The sequence below is a fragment of the Poromitra crassiceps genome, assembly GCF_964638095.1.
Source record: "Poromitra crassiceps genome assembly, chromosome: 5".
Lineage (NCBI taxonomy): Eukaryota > Metazoa > Chordata > Actinopteri > Beryciformes > Melamphaidae > Poromitra > Poromitra crassiceps.
Window position 1 is genome coordinate 26726244 of NC_139642.1, and position 15194 is coordinate 26741437.

The 15194-nt window shown below is 45.6% G+C and overlaps 1 protein-coding gene across 2 annotated transcripts in view; it reads left to right on the forward strand.

The window, feature by feature from the left end:
* The window catches only part of mettl16 (methyltransferase 16, N6-methyladenosine), a 31944-nt gene that overhangs the window by 15151 nt on the left and 1599 nt on the right, over positions 1-15194 (forward strand). For both annotated transcript variants that reach the window (XM_083637515.1, XM_083637516.1), the window contains exons 4-8: positions 533-673; positions 1241-1356; positions 1544-1686; positions 4989-5058; positions 7161-7250. In XM_083637515.1, coding sequence (XP_083493641.1) covers positions 533-673; positions 1241-1356; positions 1544-1686; positions 4989-5058; positions 7161-7250 — 560 coding nt within the window. The remainder of the gene's footprint in view (positions 1-532; positions 674-1240; positions 1357-1543; positions 1687-4988; positions 5059-7160; positions 7251-15194) is intronic.

Consider the following 15194-nt stretch of genomic DNA (forward strand, 5'->3'; position numbering starts at 1 on the left):
TTCCTGTGTACCTAGCCCATGGACATGATGTCACAGCTTGTTTGCTGCTCTATCCATCAGAAATACAACAGTCTGGTATTGTGATTGTGTGTCTCCATAGCTCCTTAGAGCCTTGGGTCACTGATTGGTGACCCGACCCGTTCTGTAAGCAGATCGGAGCTGTCTGCTCCCTGATGGATCGCCACTGGGCATATCATTAACCCCCGTCTTTAGCTGATGTGTGCCACTCGACTCCCCAGTGGACATCTCTCTTAAGCCTGGATAGGCGACATAATGTAGGTCTTGGTCTTTGTTAGGCCTGAATGATTTGATAATAGTTGCTGGAATTGTATTTTATTATCCATTACGCCCCCCAAAAAAGGGAAAACGAATGCATTAGATATGCTCGTTATCTCAATTACAGTCATTTACTTCAAATAGCTTCATAGCATATTTACATATCGTTCACTGAAAATCATACCCATTCATCATCCTAAAGCATACACACTGTTTTTGTTGAGCTGCCAAAAACGTGTGTGTTTGTGTTTCCCAGGCACCGGAGCGTCTTGTATCTACCCCTTGCTGGGAGCCACTATGAATGGCTGGTATTTCCTTGCCACAGAGGTAGATGACATCTGCTTTGACTACGCCACGAAAAACGTGGAGCAGAACAAACTCTCTGACCTCATTAAAGGTACGTATAGTCCACTCACCAATCCACCAACCATCTTTTCAAACCGTCGTATTTGTTTTACAATAGGTTGTCATTAGTCTCGCTGGCCATCCTCCCCTCCCTTCTGTGAGAGGAGTCTGGCTGCACGGAAACAGGCAACTGGGATAAACCCTCCCCTGCTCTACAGCTGCTCTCCCATTGGAGCGACTGTTTCAGTCGCTGCCGGATGTCCGCTCCCCGCTTATTACAAGCTCTGTCATTGGCTCCGACCATGTCAATCAGAGCGGCTTGTGCTCCCTCCTCCCTGTGTGTCGCTGTAAATAGTGCCCTGCCGCCTCAGTGAAAACAACAACGCTAACTAGCTAGCAAGCTAACGGCAGAAACCTACACGCTAGCTCATTGCTACACGCTGTGACGCTGAAAATGGCAAGTTGGATTGTTGGAATGAGGCAATGCCGCTAAACGCCGCCCATTGCAATTCCACACCCGAATATCTTTGTCTTATGATTAACTGAAACATCCAACTTACAGATCCTAGTCTCTTCTGGCACTTAGTTTTCTGTGTTCTGTACGTTCCATTTTTCCCAGTTGTCAAAGTTCCCCAGAAGACCTTACTGATGGACGCCTTGAAAGAAGAGACGGCCATCGTGTACGACTTCTGCATGTGCAACCCTCCTTTTTTTGCCAACCAGCTCGAGGCGAAGGTATGACATGTCTTACCCTTAATATTAGTTTTCCTTCTTGAGAACGTTTGAATTCAAAAGGTCTTTGTGCATCTGCATTCGTTCGCCGGTTAGAGCAACCCCAGCGAAGCCCAGTATTTGTTTACAAAATTGGAATCAGCTTCCAATAGGATTTGATGGAACCTCTGTATCTTCTTCGTCTCCGCAGGGCGTGAACTCGAGGAACTCACGGCGACCTCCTCCCAGTTCGGTAAACACAGGCGGGGTGACAGAGATCATGGCGGAGGGCGGTGAACTGGAGTTCGTCAAGAGGATCATTCATGACAGCCTGCAGCTCAAGAGACGCCTCCGGTGAGGAACAGGGCTTGGGTCATAGGGGCGGGGGCGATATGGTTGAAATGAATATCGCGATAATCAAAAGGGATATTTCTCGATATCAATGTATATATCACGATATGGTTCACGTATGCCTAATCGCGTTAAATAATCAAATGAATGTTCATCTCGTTCAACTGAATGGTAATGTTAGGTGTGACTGTGATTGTGTGATGTCAAACCAAACTAAAATTTTAAAATAATACTCCTAATTCTACCATGCCCCATTTTATCTGGCTTCTTAAATCAGATTTCATCAATTTAGACGGCAGAAATGTGTGTCACAATATCAAAATATCTTATATATAATCACAATATGATTCCACTGAAAGGCAATAAACAATAATATTAAATCACCCAGCCCTATTAACTGGGACCGGATTTTTTTTATTTTATTTATTTTTGATTTTTGACCCAGGGATGAAAGAAATTCATCCCTAAGTGAGGATTCGTCTCCAGAAATGGTGAGCTTTTAGGATTCCACAGCGTCACATGAAGCAGCGTTTGTACTGGCAGATGGTGGCAACACAGAAGCGTTGCACTTTCATCCTTGTGGAGTCTTTGATGAATGTAAGAAGAGGTTTTAGAGGGCAGCTGATGAGAGCACCGGTGACGGGGACGCAGCGAGAGGGGCAGATGGGATGCTGCAGTGCAGCGATGGAGCTGTCACCCAGAGTTGGTTTAATGATCTGGCGCACGATCACCCTGTGCAGTATCCGGGTGCCCACAGGGAGCAGCTGTGTTTGGGGGACTGGGGTGTCTCCAAACCCCTCACTGTACCCCCCCCCCCCCCTCCCCCTGCTGCCAGGTCTGTCACCGGCGCAGCCGAGTGAGACGCAGACGCAGGGAGGAACAGAGGCGCTATTAAAGCTGATTACACATGCCACACCTGCACGCCCCCCTAGAGGGACTTGTGTGTGTGTGTCTGTCTGTGTGTATGTGTGTGTGTATGAACAGGATTCAGATTGTCTGTGTGCTGGATGCAGTGCTGTGTGTTTGCATACGCTCCAGTGGAAAGATGAGTGGCCCTCAGAGGGGCTCCGTTTGCCTGCATGTTGACACCTGTGTGCTCTTGTGTAGCCGTGCGTTGCTCCTCTCTGTCGAGGAGAGACCGCCACCACCCAGAGACAGCTCCTGGTCCCCCTCTCTTCCTCTCGGCTGTCTCTTCCTCTGCTGTCTCTTCCCGTCAGCTGTCTGTTCCTCGCCTGTCTCTTCCCCTCAACTGTCTGTTCCCCTCAGCTGTCTCTTCCTCGGCTGTCTGTCTCTTCCTCTGCTGTCTGTTCCCCTCAGTTGTCTCTTCCTCGGCTGTCTCTTCCTCGGCTGTCTCTTCCTCGGCTGTCTCGTCACCTCAGCTGTCTCTTCCCCTCTGCTGTCTCTTCCTCTGCTGTCTCTTCCTCGGCTGTCTCTTCACCTCGGCTGTCTGTCTCTTCCCTCGGCTGTCTCTTCCTCTGCTGTCTCTTCCCCTCTGCTGTCTCTTCACCTCAGCTGTCACTTCCCCCGGTTGTCTCTTCCTCGGTTGTCTCTTCAACTCAGCTGTCACTTCCCCCGGTTGTCTCTTCCTCGGTTGTCTCTTCCCCTCAGCTGTCTCTTCCCTCAGCTGTCTCTTCCCTCGGTTGTCTCTTCCTCGGTTGTCTCTTCCTCGGCTGTCTGTCCCTTCCCTCGGTTGTCTCTTCCCTTGCCTGTCTCTTCCCTGCCGTGTCAGGTTTGGGGTCTGGGCCAAGCCAGCCGGAGCCGGCTGTCACTCCCGTACGCATGCTGGGACACCAGAGCCACCAGGTGTCCATGGAAACGCAGCCAGCTTTTCTGATTGGTCCTTTTTGAGTCCTTTGAGACACCCCACCACACCACCCAGCTCCTCTTTCCAACAACACTAAACTGTAATTACTGCCAGATGGGGGCGAGCCACCTTGGTTACCCATATAACACACACACACACACATATATGCACGCACACACACACACACACACACACACACACACACACACACACACACACACACACACACACACACACACACACACAGACACACACATGTCACTGTGCCCAAAACCACAGTTAGAAGAGGATGCTACTCCCTATTCAACTTGCTAAGTGTTCACTGCCATTGATATGAAAATGGCCTCTCTGACAATAAGATGGTAATGATACGTCTGTGCTTCAGAAGGCCTTGTGTGAGAAGCACCAATATACGGTTGGTATCTGAATCCAGCTGCACGCTTTGGGACGTCTCAAAGGGCCTTGTTGGAAGAGGGAAGCCAGGGAGCTGTCCTGGGCATTAACCCACATTAGAGTCTTTTCCCCCTCTGCTGCAGAAACATCTGTGGATATTAGAGCTCCTTAATATTTCATTGTGTCACCTGAGGCGGACGCTGTGCCCTCCCCCCAATTCACCCCTCCAGGCACTTCTCCAAGCATGCATGCGTCTTCATGCCTCCCTGACCTGCTTAGCTCTGTCCTCCTTACAATCGTTCACAAGCTAAATATCAAACCCATTTGAAACATGTCATTTGTCTCGCTGGGCGTGGCTGTAGCTTTAGGGATATGGTTGTAAATACACAAATAATGTGCAATTTATGCAAACTCTTCTATGGCTGATACAGACCATTATGGTCTTTGCACACACAGTCCGATTGTTTTCGTATGCGTGTTATTTAATCCGTCATCTGAAAACACAGACGGGTCCCAGCTCGCAAAAATCTATTGACTGATGCGGAAAACGCAGAAAATCGAACCTCGTCCGAAAACTTAAATGACGGACGTAATTGTCAGACTCAGTTTGTCAATGATGATTGACACAAATTAGGTCGTATTCTTTTTTTTTTCGTCCGTCAATTTCGGACAAAAATACGGACTTGGTGTGCAAAAGCTATTAGCCTTACAAAATATCTTGTAAGAACTAAACACCCTGACAAGATTGATGAAAATGTGTCAGTTCTCCTCCCAGACTGACTCCCCGATGTGTTTAACTTTCCTCCATTTTCCTTGGCCGGACTCTCTATAGGTTTGCTTATTGATCCAGAACAGCTCGCCTCGTATCTCTTTATTGCAGTGCAGAGATCATTGATTGAGCCTCCTCCGTGGGACCGCTTCAAAGCAGCTCCTCTCCTCCTCTGCTGTGGACCAGGCTTGTTTTTCTGGCTCGCGTGTTCCACTTTGGTCTTTTCTTTGTGGTCCCACCACATAAGTCCACCTCGGCTCATTTGATCTGGGTGTGGGAGTTCATGACACACATCCACAAAGACACACAGCTGGCTAACACTGAGCGTGTCTCCTGCAGGTGGTACAGCTGCATGCTGGGAAAGAAATGCAGCCTGGCCCCTTTGAAGGAGGAGCTGAGAAAGCAAGGGGTGAGTAGCCAGCCAGAGCCAGAACAAAGACATGGATCCCAAACACACACACACACACACGATACGATACGATACGATATACTTTATTGTCAGTTCACACTGAAATTTGTCTTGCAAGACAGCAAATAAACAAATACATGACACACATACAGCGCACAGAGAGCACTGGTCACTGCTCCACTGACCCTCGGCCATGTTCTTGATTAAGCCTCAGGATCGACTGATGTATAAAGGACGTTCTTAGTCTAAACACACACACACACACACACACACACACACACACACACACACACACACACACACAAGCATAAGCATGTCCATCCACTACAATCAATACATATGACGGGGCAGCCATAGCTTCTTGACCTCTTTCTGTGCAGGCGACAACAACATGCCCCGAGGGCAAGCTTGGATAATGGCTTGTTTTAAACAGTGTGCTTTGCCCCCCATCTCCCACCAAGCTCTGTTGGGACTATAAGTTGATGTTAGAAGGTGGAGGAAGGGGAGGGGCAGACTGTTGAACCATAACAGATCAAGCACATCTAATATGGCTGCTAAGCAATGTCACGAAGCACTCACGAATGACCTGATTTCTATTAGTGGTGCATGACTGAATCGCATGGCATTTTGTAGCTAGCATGCATTAGCATCGTTAGCCTAACGACTAATATCCTTCCGCATGACTGCTGACTGTCATAGGCCTCTAGTTCAACACCAGCCACTTCGCCCACATGTACTGTACAAAAACAAGGACTGAGTGGGCATGACTGAGAACAGACTGGCATCAACAACAGACTTTGGTAAAACCTGTGTCAGTCATCCCAAATTGACCATGGTCCACACCCCCCCCCCCCCCCCCCCAAACAACAACAACAACAACTGCCCCCTCCAGTGGTTTTAGGGTGCTGTCACTGCTCATCAGCATGAGTGCAGCGTTGGCTCTCAGCCAAGGACGAGGACATCTTAATGTGTGTGTAAACAGAAACCTAGCCTAGTTAATATGCTAATGTTTTGTCCTTATTTCTGTCCCTCACTCCAGTCGTCTCCTTGTCTCTCGTTGCCTTTTTAATTTGGCAAATGTGAAGCTGGGCTACTCGTGAACTGTCTCTGTGATACAGCGCTCTTGACCTCTGACCTTTATCTCAGTGACACTCCCCCCGCCCCCCCCCTCCTCTTATTTACTGAGACATCCCTGGGAGACGATTTGAAGTGGTACAAACGGTCCTGTTTTCACACGGGGCTTTCGCACTTTATGTGTGTGAATGTTCTTTCACATAACGTTTTTTTTTTCTTCTCACCCACGATTAGAAAGGCGGAGCTTGTTGAAGCCAGCAGTCACACTGAGCATAATGTTGTTTACATTGTTAGTGCGCTTGCCTTAACCGTACAGTATTACAGTATACGCACACCGAGCACCACCACTTTGCGTTGCGTCCCTTCGCTCTTTCAAAAGTCATCGAATAGGCGTATGACTGAGAGCAAATGATCAGTTTGCTTGACATCATTTCTTTATGTAGACTTATTTTGTAGCATTTTCTTAATTTTGCCAGAATCATGTGTCTGGAAAATGTCATCTTGATGTTATGCTTCACTCCAGCAGGTTAACATTAGTTAACCTACCAAAAGAAAAGTGAGCAGCTAAAATATTTGAGTTTCAGGTCATATTAAAAGCCAGGAAGACAAACAATCTTTGCCACTTTCCCCCCTGCATTATTTTGCATCAAGATCTTGAGAGATGGGTCATGTGACTTCTTGGCAGGCCAGACAGCCATAGAGTGACTTCCATCTAAAATTCAAAGACGAGTGGGAGTAGGATGAAAGATGAATGATTTAATGACTGAATGGGAAAATTTGAGAACTAGATGTTTGGTTTCTGTGCCGCGCCCGTCCTCGCGCTCTTCTTCTGCGTAAATAAACGCTGTCAGCGTTTTCACATTGTGGACGTGGCTTGCGTCAGCAGCACCTATCTCATCGTGTGTGCCCACGACTTCACACTTCTATGGAGCTCTGCCCTTCGTGTGAAATAGCGTCTGTTGTGCAGCTGCCCTCCGACTGTTTTATTTATGTCCGACTGTGTTTTGTTGTTGTGTGTGTTTTTCCAGGTGCCCAAAGTGACCCACACAGAGTTCTACCAGGGACGCACCATGCGCTGGGCGCTGGCCTGGAGTTTCTATGACGATGTGATCGTTCCGGTAAGGCTGGTTCAGATCGCTAGTGTCGCTTGAAGGTTTTCCATTTTTCCAACCATACTGCCCTCTGAGGCTCTGCAGACGGTTCTGTGTGGTCACTCTGGTGGCCTGGACTGCTCCCCACCCCCAAAAAAGACTCCTCCTCAATAATGCACTCCCTCCGTGTCCCGTTCTGTCCCCACCCCCTCCTCTCTCCAGCCCTGCGTCCTCCTTCCTTCCAGCTCGTTCCATTAGGCGCACTTACGCCCTCCTCTGGGGAGATGTTTATGTGTCTTTAATGTGCTGTCGCCAGGCAACAGTTGCCAGGGTGGGACTGTGCGCGTATGCCATGGCATCATGCTCTCCGGGCACCAGAGAGGGGCCATGGAGATGAAAAGAAAGCGGATGCAGAAAGAGAGAAATCGTAAAAATAGTAAACGGCGTCGTAGGGAAAATGCAGCAGCACAGAAAGAGAGAGAGAACAATGGGGGGGGGGGGTCGTAATGGGAATGGGTGGAGGTGGTTACCAGGTGCAAGAGGAGAAGTATGTTGAGGACTGTTGCAGTCTCTCTCTTTTGCTGGATTCCTCTAGTCTCTGTTGCTTTTCATACATAAAGCAGTTGAGCAGAAGGATTGACCTACATCTTCTCCTCCTCCACTCCTGTCCACAGTCCTTTACACACGGGAACTGCTCAGCATCATTACCAGGCAGACCCCTCTACTGTGCGTACGTGTGTGTGTGTGTGTGTGTGTGTGTGTGTGTGTGAGAGTTTATGTATGTGTAATTCCATGCATGGTTGACCGCCTAATTCAGCCTACGTGTGTGTTCATATGGATGAGAGGTTGATTAATGTTACATTATAATGTATACTATGTGACATGCATGCAGCCATGACCTACTTAACCCCTTCCTAGCAGGAGAGCGGCCCTGCCCAAATCCCTCGACGACACCGTCTCTCCTCTCCTCTATTTATTATTATTTATTCATTTTGCATTTTCCCCTCTCCTCCACACATTGGTTTGTTTTAACCTATATTTAAACAGGCAGATGACAGGACAAATTCTCCTTTACAAGGACAGGGAAATTCAACAGGACTACAACATATCTCATGAACTGATCCATTGTCTCTGGCATCTAATCCAGGATGTTGTCTTCAGAACAATCCTGTGTCTAAATGTCTTAATTGATTGATCTTGATCAATTTGAAAATGAACCAAGAACATATTCAGCATCGTGTTCTACTTTCACGAGGGGAACAATTGAAGCTTATTCTGGCTGCTCATTACTGGGAGATGTGGAGGATATGGAAGGGAGGAGTGCAGATAGAGATGGAGGCAAAACCAAACGCAGACAAAAGGATAGGATAGAGACAGCAGAGAGAGAGATCAGGGTGCAGAGTAGACACAGGGTGAACAGAGAGAGAGATCAGGGTGCAGAGTAGACACAGGGTGAACAGAGACAGCAGAGAGAGAGATCAGGGTGCAGACACAGGGTGAACAGAGACAGCAGAGAGAGAGATCAGGGTGCAGACACAGGGTGAACAGAGACAGCAGAGAGAGAGATCAGGGTGCAGACACAGGGTGAACAGAGACAGCAGAGAGAGAGATCAGGGTGCAGAGTAGACACAGGGTGAACAGAGACAGCAGATAGAAAGAGAGATCAGGGTGCAGAGTAGACACAGGGTGAACAGAGACAGCAGATAGGATAGAATGTGTCTGACTGACAGCCTCAAGGTTTGTTGTTGTTGATGTGGATGCTGCTGCTAGTGGTCCATCAGAGCATCATGTGACTCAGACAGGAAGGAGACGGTTAAAGAGGGTCCAGGCCAGGGGTCAGCAAGGCACAGAGATGCAGAGGCCATTGGTGTGTGTGTGTGTGTGTGTGTGCACGCACGCGGGTAGAATACATGACTTTAACGAGAAAAGTGCACTCAGTAGAGTGCAGAACTGCAGATCTCCGCCAGGCAACGCTACACCTAACCATGGTCACACCGAAACCCAACTGCGAAGGGAACCGCTATGGGAAACACCAGTGGATAAGACACACTCACGCGCACACACACACACACACACACACACACGAGCGAGCACATGATCTCCTGGCAGAGATGATGACACTTGATCTGGAAAGAGCAGCTTTTGTTGGACTCAGGAGGCTTTTACTGTCCCGGGTTTCAACATGAGGGGTTTGCTTCTCATTACCCACAGACAGGAAGAGTTGGCTGTTGTTATTATGAAAGGCTATCTCGTGTGTGTGTGTGTGTGTGTGTGTGTGTGTGTGTGTGTGTGTGTGTGTGTGTGTGTGTGTGTGTGTGTGTGTGTGTGTGTGTGTGTGTCTGTGTGTGTCTGTGTGTGTCTGTGTGTGTGTGTGTGTGTGTCTGTGTGTGTGTGTGTCTGTCTGAGAGAGAGAGTGCATGCAGTGAGGTGAGAGTGGGTAAGTGGGATAAATAATGGAATGAAAGAGCGGCAGAGTCGAGGATGTGTTGCAGTGGAGAGGGCTGTACCTACAATTGCATGTGTGGGTTATATAGGTTAGATGCCCTTTGTGAGTGTGTGTGTGTGTGTGTGTGTGTGTGTGTGTGGCGCGCGCACACACACACCAATGTATTAGTGCAAATATCTATGTCAAGGATGCTCCGTACTGTACTGTACAAACAGAGGTTTTCCTTCATGGAATTTATTGATTTATTTTTCTTCTCCTGTGAAGCGAAGGGCTTCCAGGGCAGACAGACAGAGAGAGAGAGAGAGAGGTGCTTAGAAACAAACACATGTGAATGAAGCAGCTCTTTAACAAGCTACCAGACTAGCCACCGTACATTTGACAACCTCAGCAAATGCAATTAAATATGGCAACCTCTTCTCAAGATGCATCTCTACACGGATCATGATTTTAACTTGGACCAAAAAATAAATAAATAAAAATAAATAAGACCGGTTAGATGAGTAAAAAGCTTAATTGAAAGTCAACTCCTAGGTCAGCGCCGCAGCGTGAAGGTCACAACCTGCTCCTCCTCTGTGCTGTTTATAGGTCAGTTGGCCATGCTGTCTGCAATAGACCCATTTCACAGCAAGCGTTTTGAGGTGGTAAAGCAGGTGTAACCAATAATACCATTATTATGGTTCCATTCTCTTTGGGTGTTCCAGTGCCAGGGCCCTCGTTAATGTTATCGGTTACACCTGCTTTACTTCCTGCTTTACCACCTCAAAAACGCTTGCTGTGAAAAGGGCCCATGTCACTGTACTTTGTGACTGCAGAGCCCCTGCTGTGTGCTGCCTGCCTCTCACTGGGTGTGTGCAGGCCTGCTGCAGGCTGCTCTGCACGAGGAGGAGAGGAGCGCCGCTGTGATAATGACCTTTTCCGCCATTACAGCATGACATTAGTGGAGGATCAGAAGTGAGTGCCCAATTCACTGCAGGACCAGGCAGAGCTGGAATGGATTGAGCTCCCTCTAGTGGTGTGTGCTGAGACTTTGCCCTTTCCTGCCATCTTATGTCAAGTTCTCCTTTTGCACTGATGCCACCAGTCTAATTCCAAGCATCAGCTCATAGTGATACTTTTAACGGAATAATGGCGCATTATACAACGGGTAGTTCCGGCCGAGCAATTTGATTGGACAAGAGGGATCCTACCAGTGCTGATATTTCACTATAACGCACTGGCGCTTCACTGTGTGTAGGGTAGGCTAGTGTCCTCTAGTAAGAGAGTGGCGTCAGCGGAGGACCAAAATGCAAGAATCATTAGCCAATGAACAGCCAGGAATGGGTCTCGCGCTACTTTTGCATGCTAAAATAAAGCAGATAATGTACAATTTGATTCATTTCAAGGGATGAAAAACCCTTTCAAAGTACAACACTGTCTATTTTGATGCAACTCGACAGTGCTGCTTATTTTACTGAAGAGTTCCACTTTCTACTTCCTGGAAAAAAACTGGTCCATTGGAGTGAATGGAGATGTCAGAACTCTTCTATTATACGGCTCTGGGGTAGGCTATATCACTCCGCTTCACAGCTGCTCTAATCAACAAAACGCTTCAAGCAATATCACACGAGAGGGAGTGCTGTTGTCTAAAATGTTTCACAGCTGCTCTAATCAACAAAACAAACACCAGCCACGTTACGTTGAACGCCATTCACAAAGCGTAACACAGTTACCGACAGCGCAAAGATGGATTTATTTCCTAACATGACTAACTAACATGCCATCACCAGACTCTTATTTCACTGGCTGTACAATAAATGGAAACTTGCAAGTCAATGTGTACGATAAAAAGTAGGCAGCCTGCAGTTAAGTAGGCTACATTTTTGGCAACTGGTAGCGAAAAGCTGAGGGGACAATTTTTGTTGGCGCAGGAATAAATAGAGAAATCATATATTTTCTCAGCTTTTTGTCATTTTTTTAATCAGCTTTGTTTAATAGAACTATTGTATAAAAGCAATATCACACTCGAGGTCGTGCTGTTGTTGGCTAATATCGTCACTGCTGTGATTATCTTCAGTACTCGGCCTGCAGCCTCGTGCCTACGACCGAATCACAGCAGAGACGATATTAGCCAACAACAGCACTCCCTCTCGTGTGATATTGCTTAATTAACTTGGAATCATAGATCAAAAGGATTGACATACATTACATTTTTCTCTTCGAGAGATAAAGGCCAAAACAAATGAAGTTGCTTTACTTTGATTTTTCTGACATACTCCACGTGATTTGGTATCAATTTTTGAACATTTTGGGGAGTTTCATTGATACATAACATGGTACCCTAATTTAGACTATTATTACTGGCCTGATGTCACACAAGATAGGACAAGATGAACATTAGGTTGTTGCTGCAGCAAAGGTAACGGGATTTAGCTGGGATAAGACAAACAGTAAATAAAACAATAGGAAATAAGCAATCAAATTAAAACAGTAAGATAAAAACAGCGGTACTGAGGTATATGCGTTAAAATAAAGTTTGACTACACTGACTACAGTTAGATTTGTCACAGATGTTACTAGTAGTCACTCGCTGAGTTAAATATGGAGTTAAAAATTTGAAGTGTGTGTGTGTGTGTGTGTGTGTGTGTGTGTGTGTGTGTATACCAGTATCATTCAGTACATCCTTGCATTGTTCTCAAACTTCACATTATGGACAGTAGCATGATAAGTGTCATTGAGAGTGAAGAGAGTGGGCACTGGGCAGTCACACTGACACAGTTGGAGATGCCAGTAGAAAGATGCAGAGACACTTAGTGACACATCTGTGATTTGACGACATGATGGGAGTCATCTCCTGCAACAACATGTGACGCCATCTTCAGATTTAGCACAGTAGTCGTGACTCGGGACTGTTTCTTTACAGGGAAGTGATTTGTCTTTCAGTCTTTTTTTTAGCAAAAAAATGTGTACCGTAAATTCCGGACTATAAGCCGCACCGGTGTATAAGCCGCACCTGCAAAGTTGACTATTTTTTTCTTATATAAGCCGCACCGGACTATAAGCCGCGGGTGTTTTAATGTTTTTTTTTTTTTTTTTTTTTTTTGTGTTTTAATGTTTAATTACCATATGTAAGGGTTCATGCACAGAGGGGATTGTCGGGAAAGAGATGGCTGTTTGAGGAAGCTCCCATTTATTAACATTTCAACAAAACAACATAACACAACACCACCTGTGTTGTTTTTTACAGTGCACACAGTGTCATACAGTGTCATACAGTGTGGTGAAAAGAGGGCAAGAGAGGAAATTAAAACTTATTATAGTTATATAGGATTTATAGTTAGAAAGAGTGCTAAAAAAGAGAGATTTTTTTTTTTTTTTTTTTGGAAAAAATCCATAGATAAGCCGCACCGTTATATAAGCCGCAGGGGCCAAAAAAGGCCAAAAAACGGGAAAGTCCGGAATTTACGGTAATCATTGTTGTTATGATTCCTGCTCCCGTTGACTTTTCTTCCTGTCCCGTCTCAATCACGTAATGAAGAGTGAAAATGATAGGACAGGAAATGGTAGGACAATAAGAAACCATCAGTCCTGATCTGAGTATTGTCCCTTTAAATTTTAATTAATGATAATATTTTCAGATGAATTTGTGTTTTATACAACAAGTCATACTTGACTTGATGAGTGAAAATGAGATATATTGAATACTTGTATACTTGTTCTGACTATATGTGCTGTCACGTCTGTTAGTGTGTTTGCCTCTGTGTGTGTGTGTGCGCGTGTGCGTGTGTTGAGTTCAGTGTGAACTGGTGAGTCAGTCTCTCATAGTTATGTTGGGAATGGGATGCACGCAGGAGGAGCAGAGTCACACAACCACGTCCTCGAACAGCCACAGGGCCGTGCAGCAGACTGGCAGCTTTGTTCTAAAGCCACGAGGCAGGGCACTTTATACATGTGATGCCTATAGTGTTCCATAGTGTTGGAAAGGAAATCAAAATATTCATGAATATATATACAAGGCTATCTCTCCAAGCCAGGAACCAGAACATCAAGATCTGAACCCACTGTATTGCCAAGAGGTAAAAACAGGAGCTGTTCCATAGAGAATACATTGGAAAATACAGTCAATTATAATAATGTGATACTTTTGTGGTGATGACAGCAAGCTGGTGTTATTAGATACATAAGGATGTTACAGCACACTTACTGTACAGTATGGTACATTAGTCCACTGGGGGATAACAACTGCAATACAATACAATAAAACATAAAATATACAAACTCAAAGGTTCATTGAGTCAATAAAACCAGTCTGTTATTGTCAGTGAAATTTTTACAGTTCCATAACTCATCTTATGGTTTGAGTCTTTTGGGGTTTCTGACTTTAGCAACTTTTCACAAATATGGATTGTACTGCTCCAGACTATGGTAATAACATGTATTAATGTCCCCCTTAAGTGTCCCATTTATTTTCCTGGTTGTTATAAAGACAGTAAATAGGAAAGTTAGGAAAGAAGTGCATTGTTTTATGAGTGTTTTCAAACACACTAGCTATCAGAAAATAACTTTAACAGATTTCCGAGTTGGCCATGTACGAATGGTTTAATCTACCAAAATTCCACTTGCATTTCTTTCTATCTAGCACTTAGAGGTTTAGACACAAGCAGCCCCCAGACAGTGTTGTCTAACAGTGTGATGAACTGTAGTCTGATGACTTTGCATCACTTCAGATATTGTCCCGATGACAAGTATCCATATCAACACTTTATTATAGTATATTAGTAGTTTGTTGTAAAGTAAACACTCTTCCTTCCATCTTGGGTCATGTGAACCACAGCTGTTCACTGCCCCCTGCTGGCCGCCTGCTGCACCTACTTGTGTACTCGTACCAGGATACTTGATCTAAATGCCAAGTTTAGCGCACTCAGTCGGCCGTTTACGAGTATGTGATGCAGACGTCTGAGAATGTAGCTGTGTCAGAGTCACTGGGGGATCTTTCAGTTTTCTCAGCCTGCTATCTTCATCAAATTAATTAAAATTACAATACAGACAACAGTGACACAACAGACAGAACTATTCAAAACACGCGCGCGCGCACGCAAACACACACACAGAAACATGACAACAGAAACAAAATAAAGAACATGACATAAATTAATGCAATAATATATGTACAAAGTAAACGAAATGGGAAAGCACACAAAACAGAAATGGACAATTAAACAAAAACATTCACAAATTGTTGGAAATATTACAGATTATAGGGACAGGATTCTAGTGATCACAAATCTTCAGACTGTACACTGCTTTGACGCAGATTCACTGCTGCTGCCTGTTGTGATTCATTGTTAGCATGTAATTTATGCAGACGTGCATATTTCTGATGATGCATTTGGAGAATATACAAAATAATTGCTCCATAAGAGATATTTCTCTCTCTCCAACACCCCCCAACCCACCCACCCTGCAATCCTCCCCTCCGGGTTCAGTCGTTTATCTCTGCCACTCGCTCTCTGTTTATTAAAGATCTATCTTATAGAAAAAGAGAAACT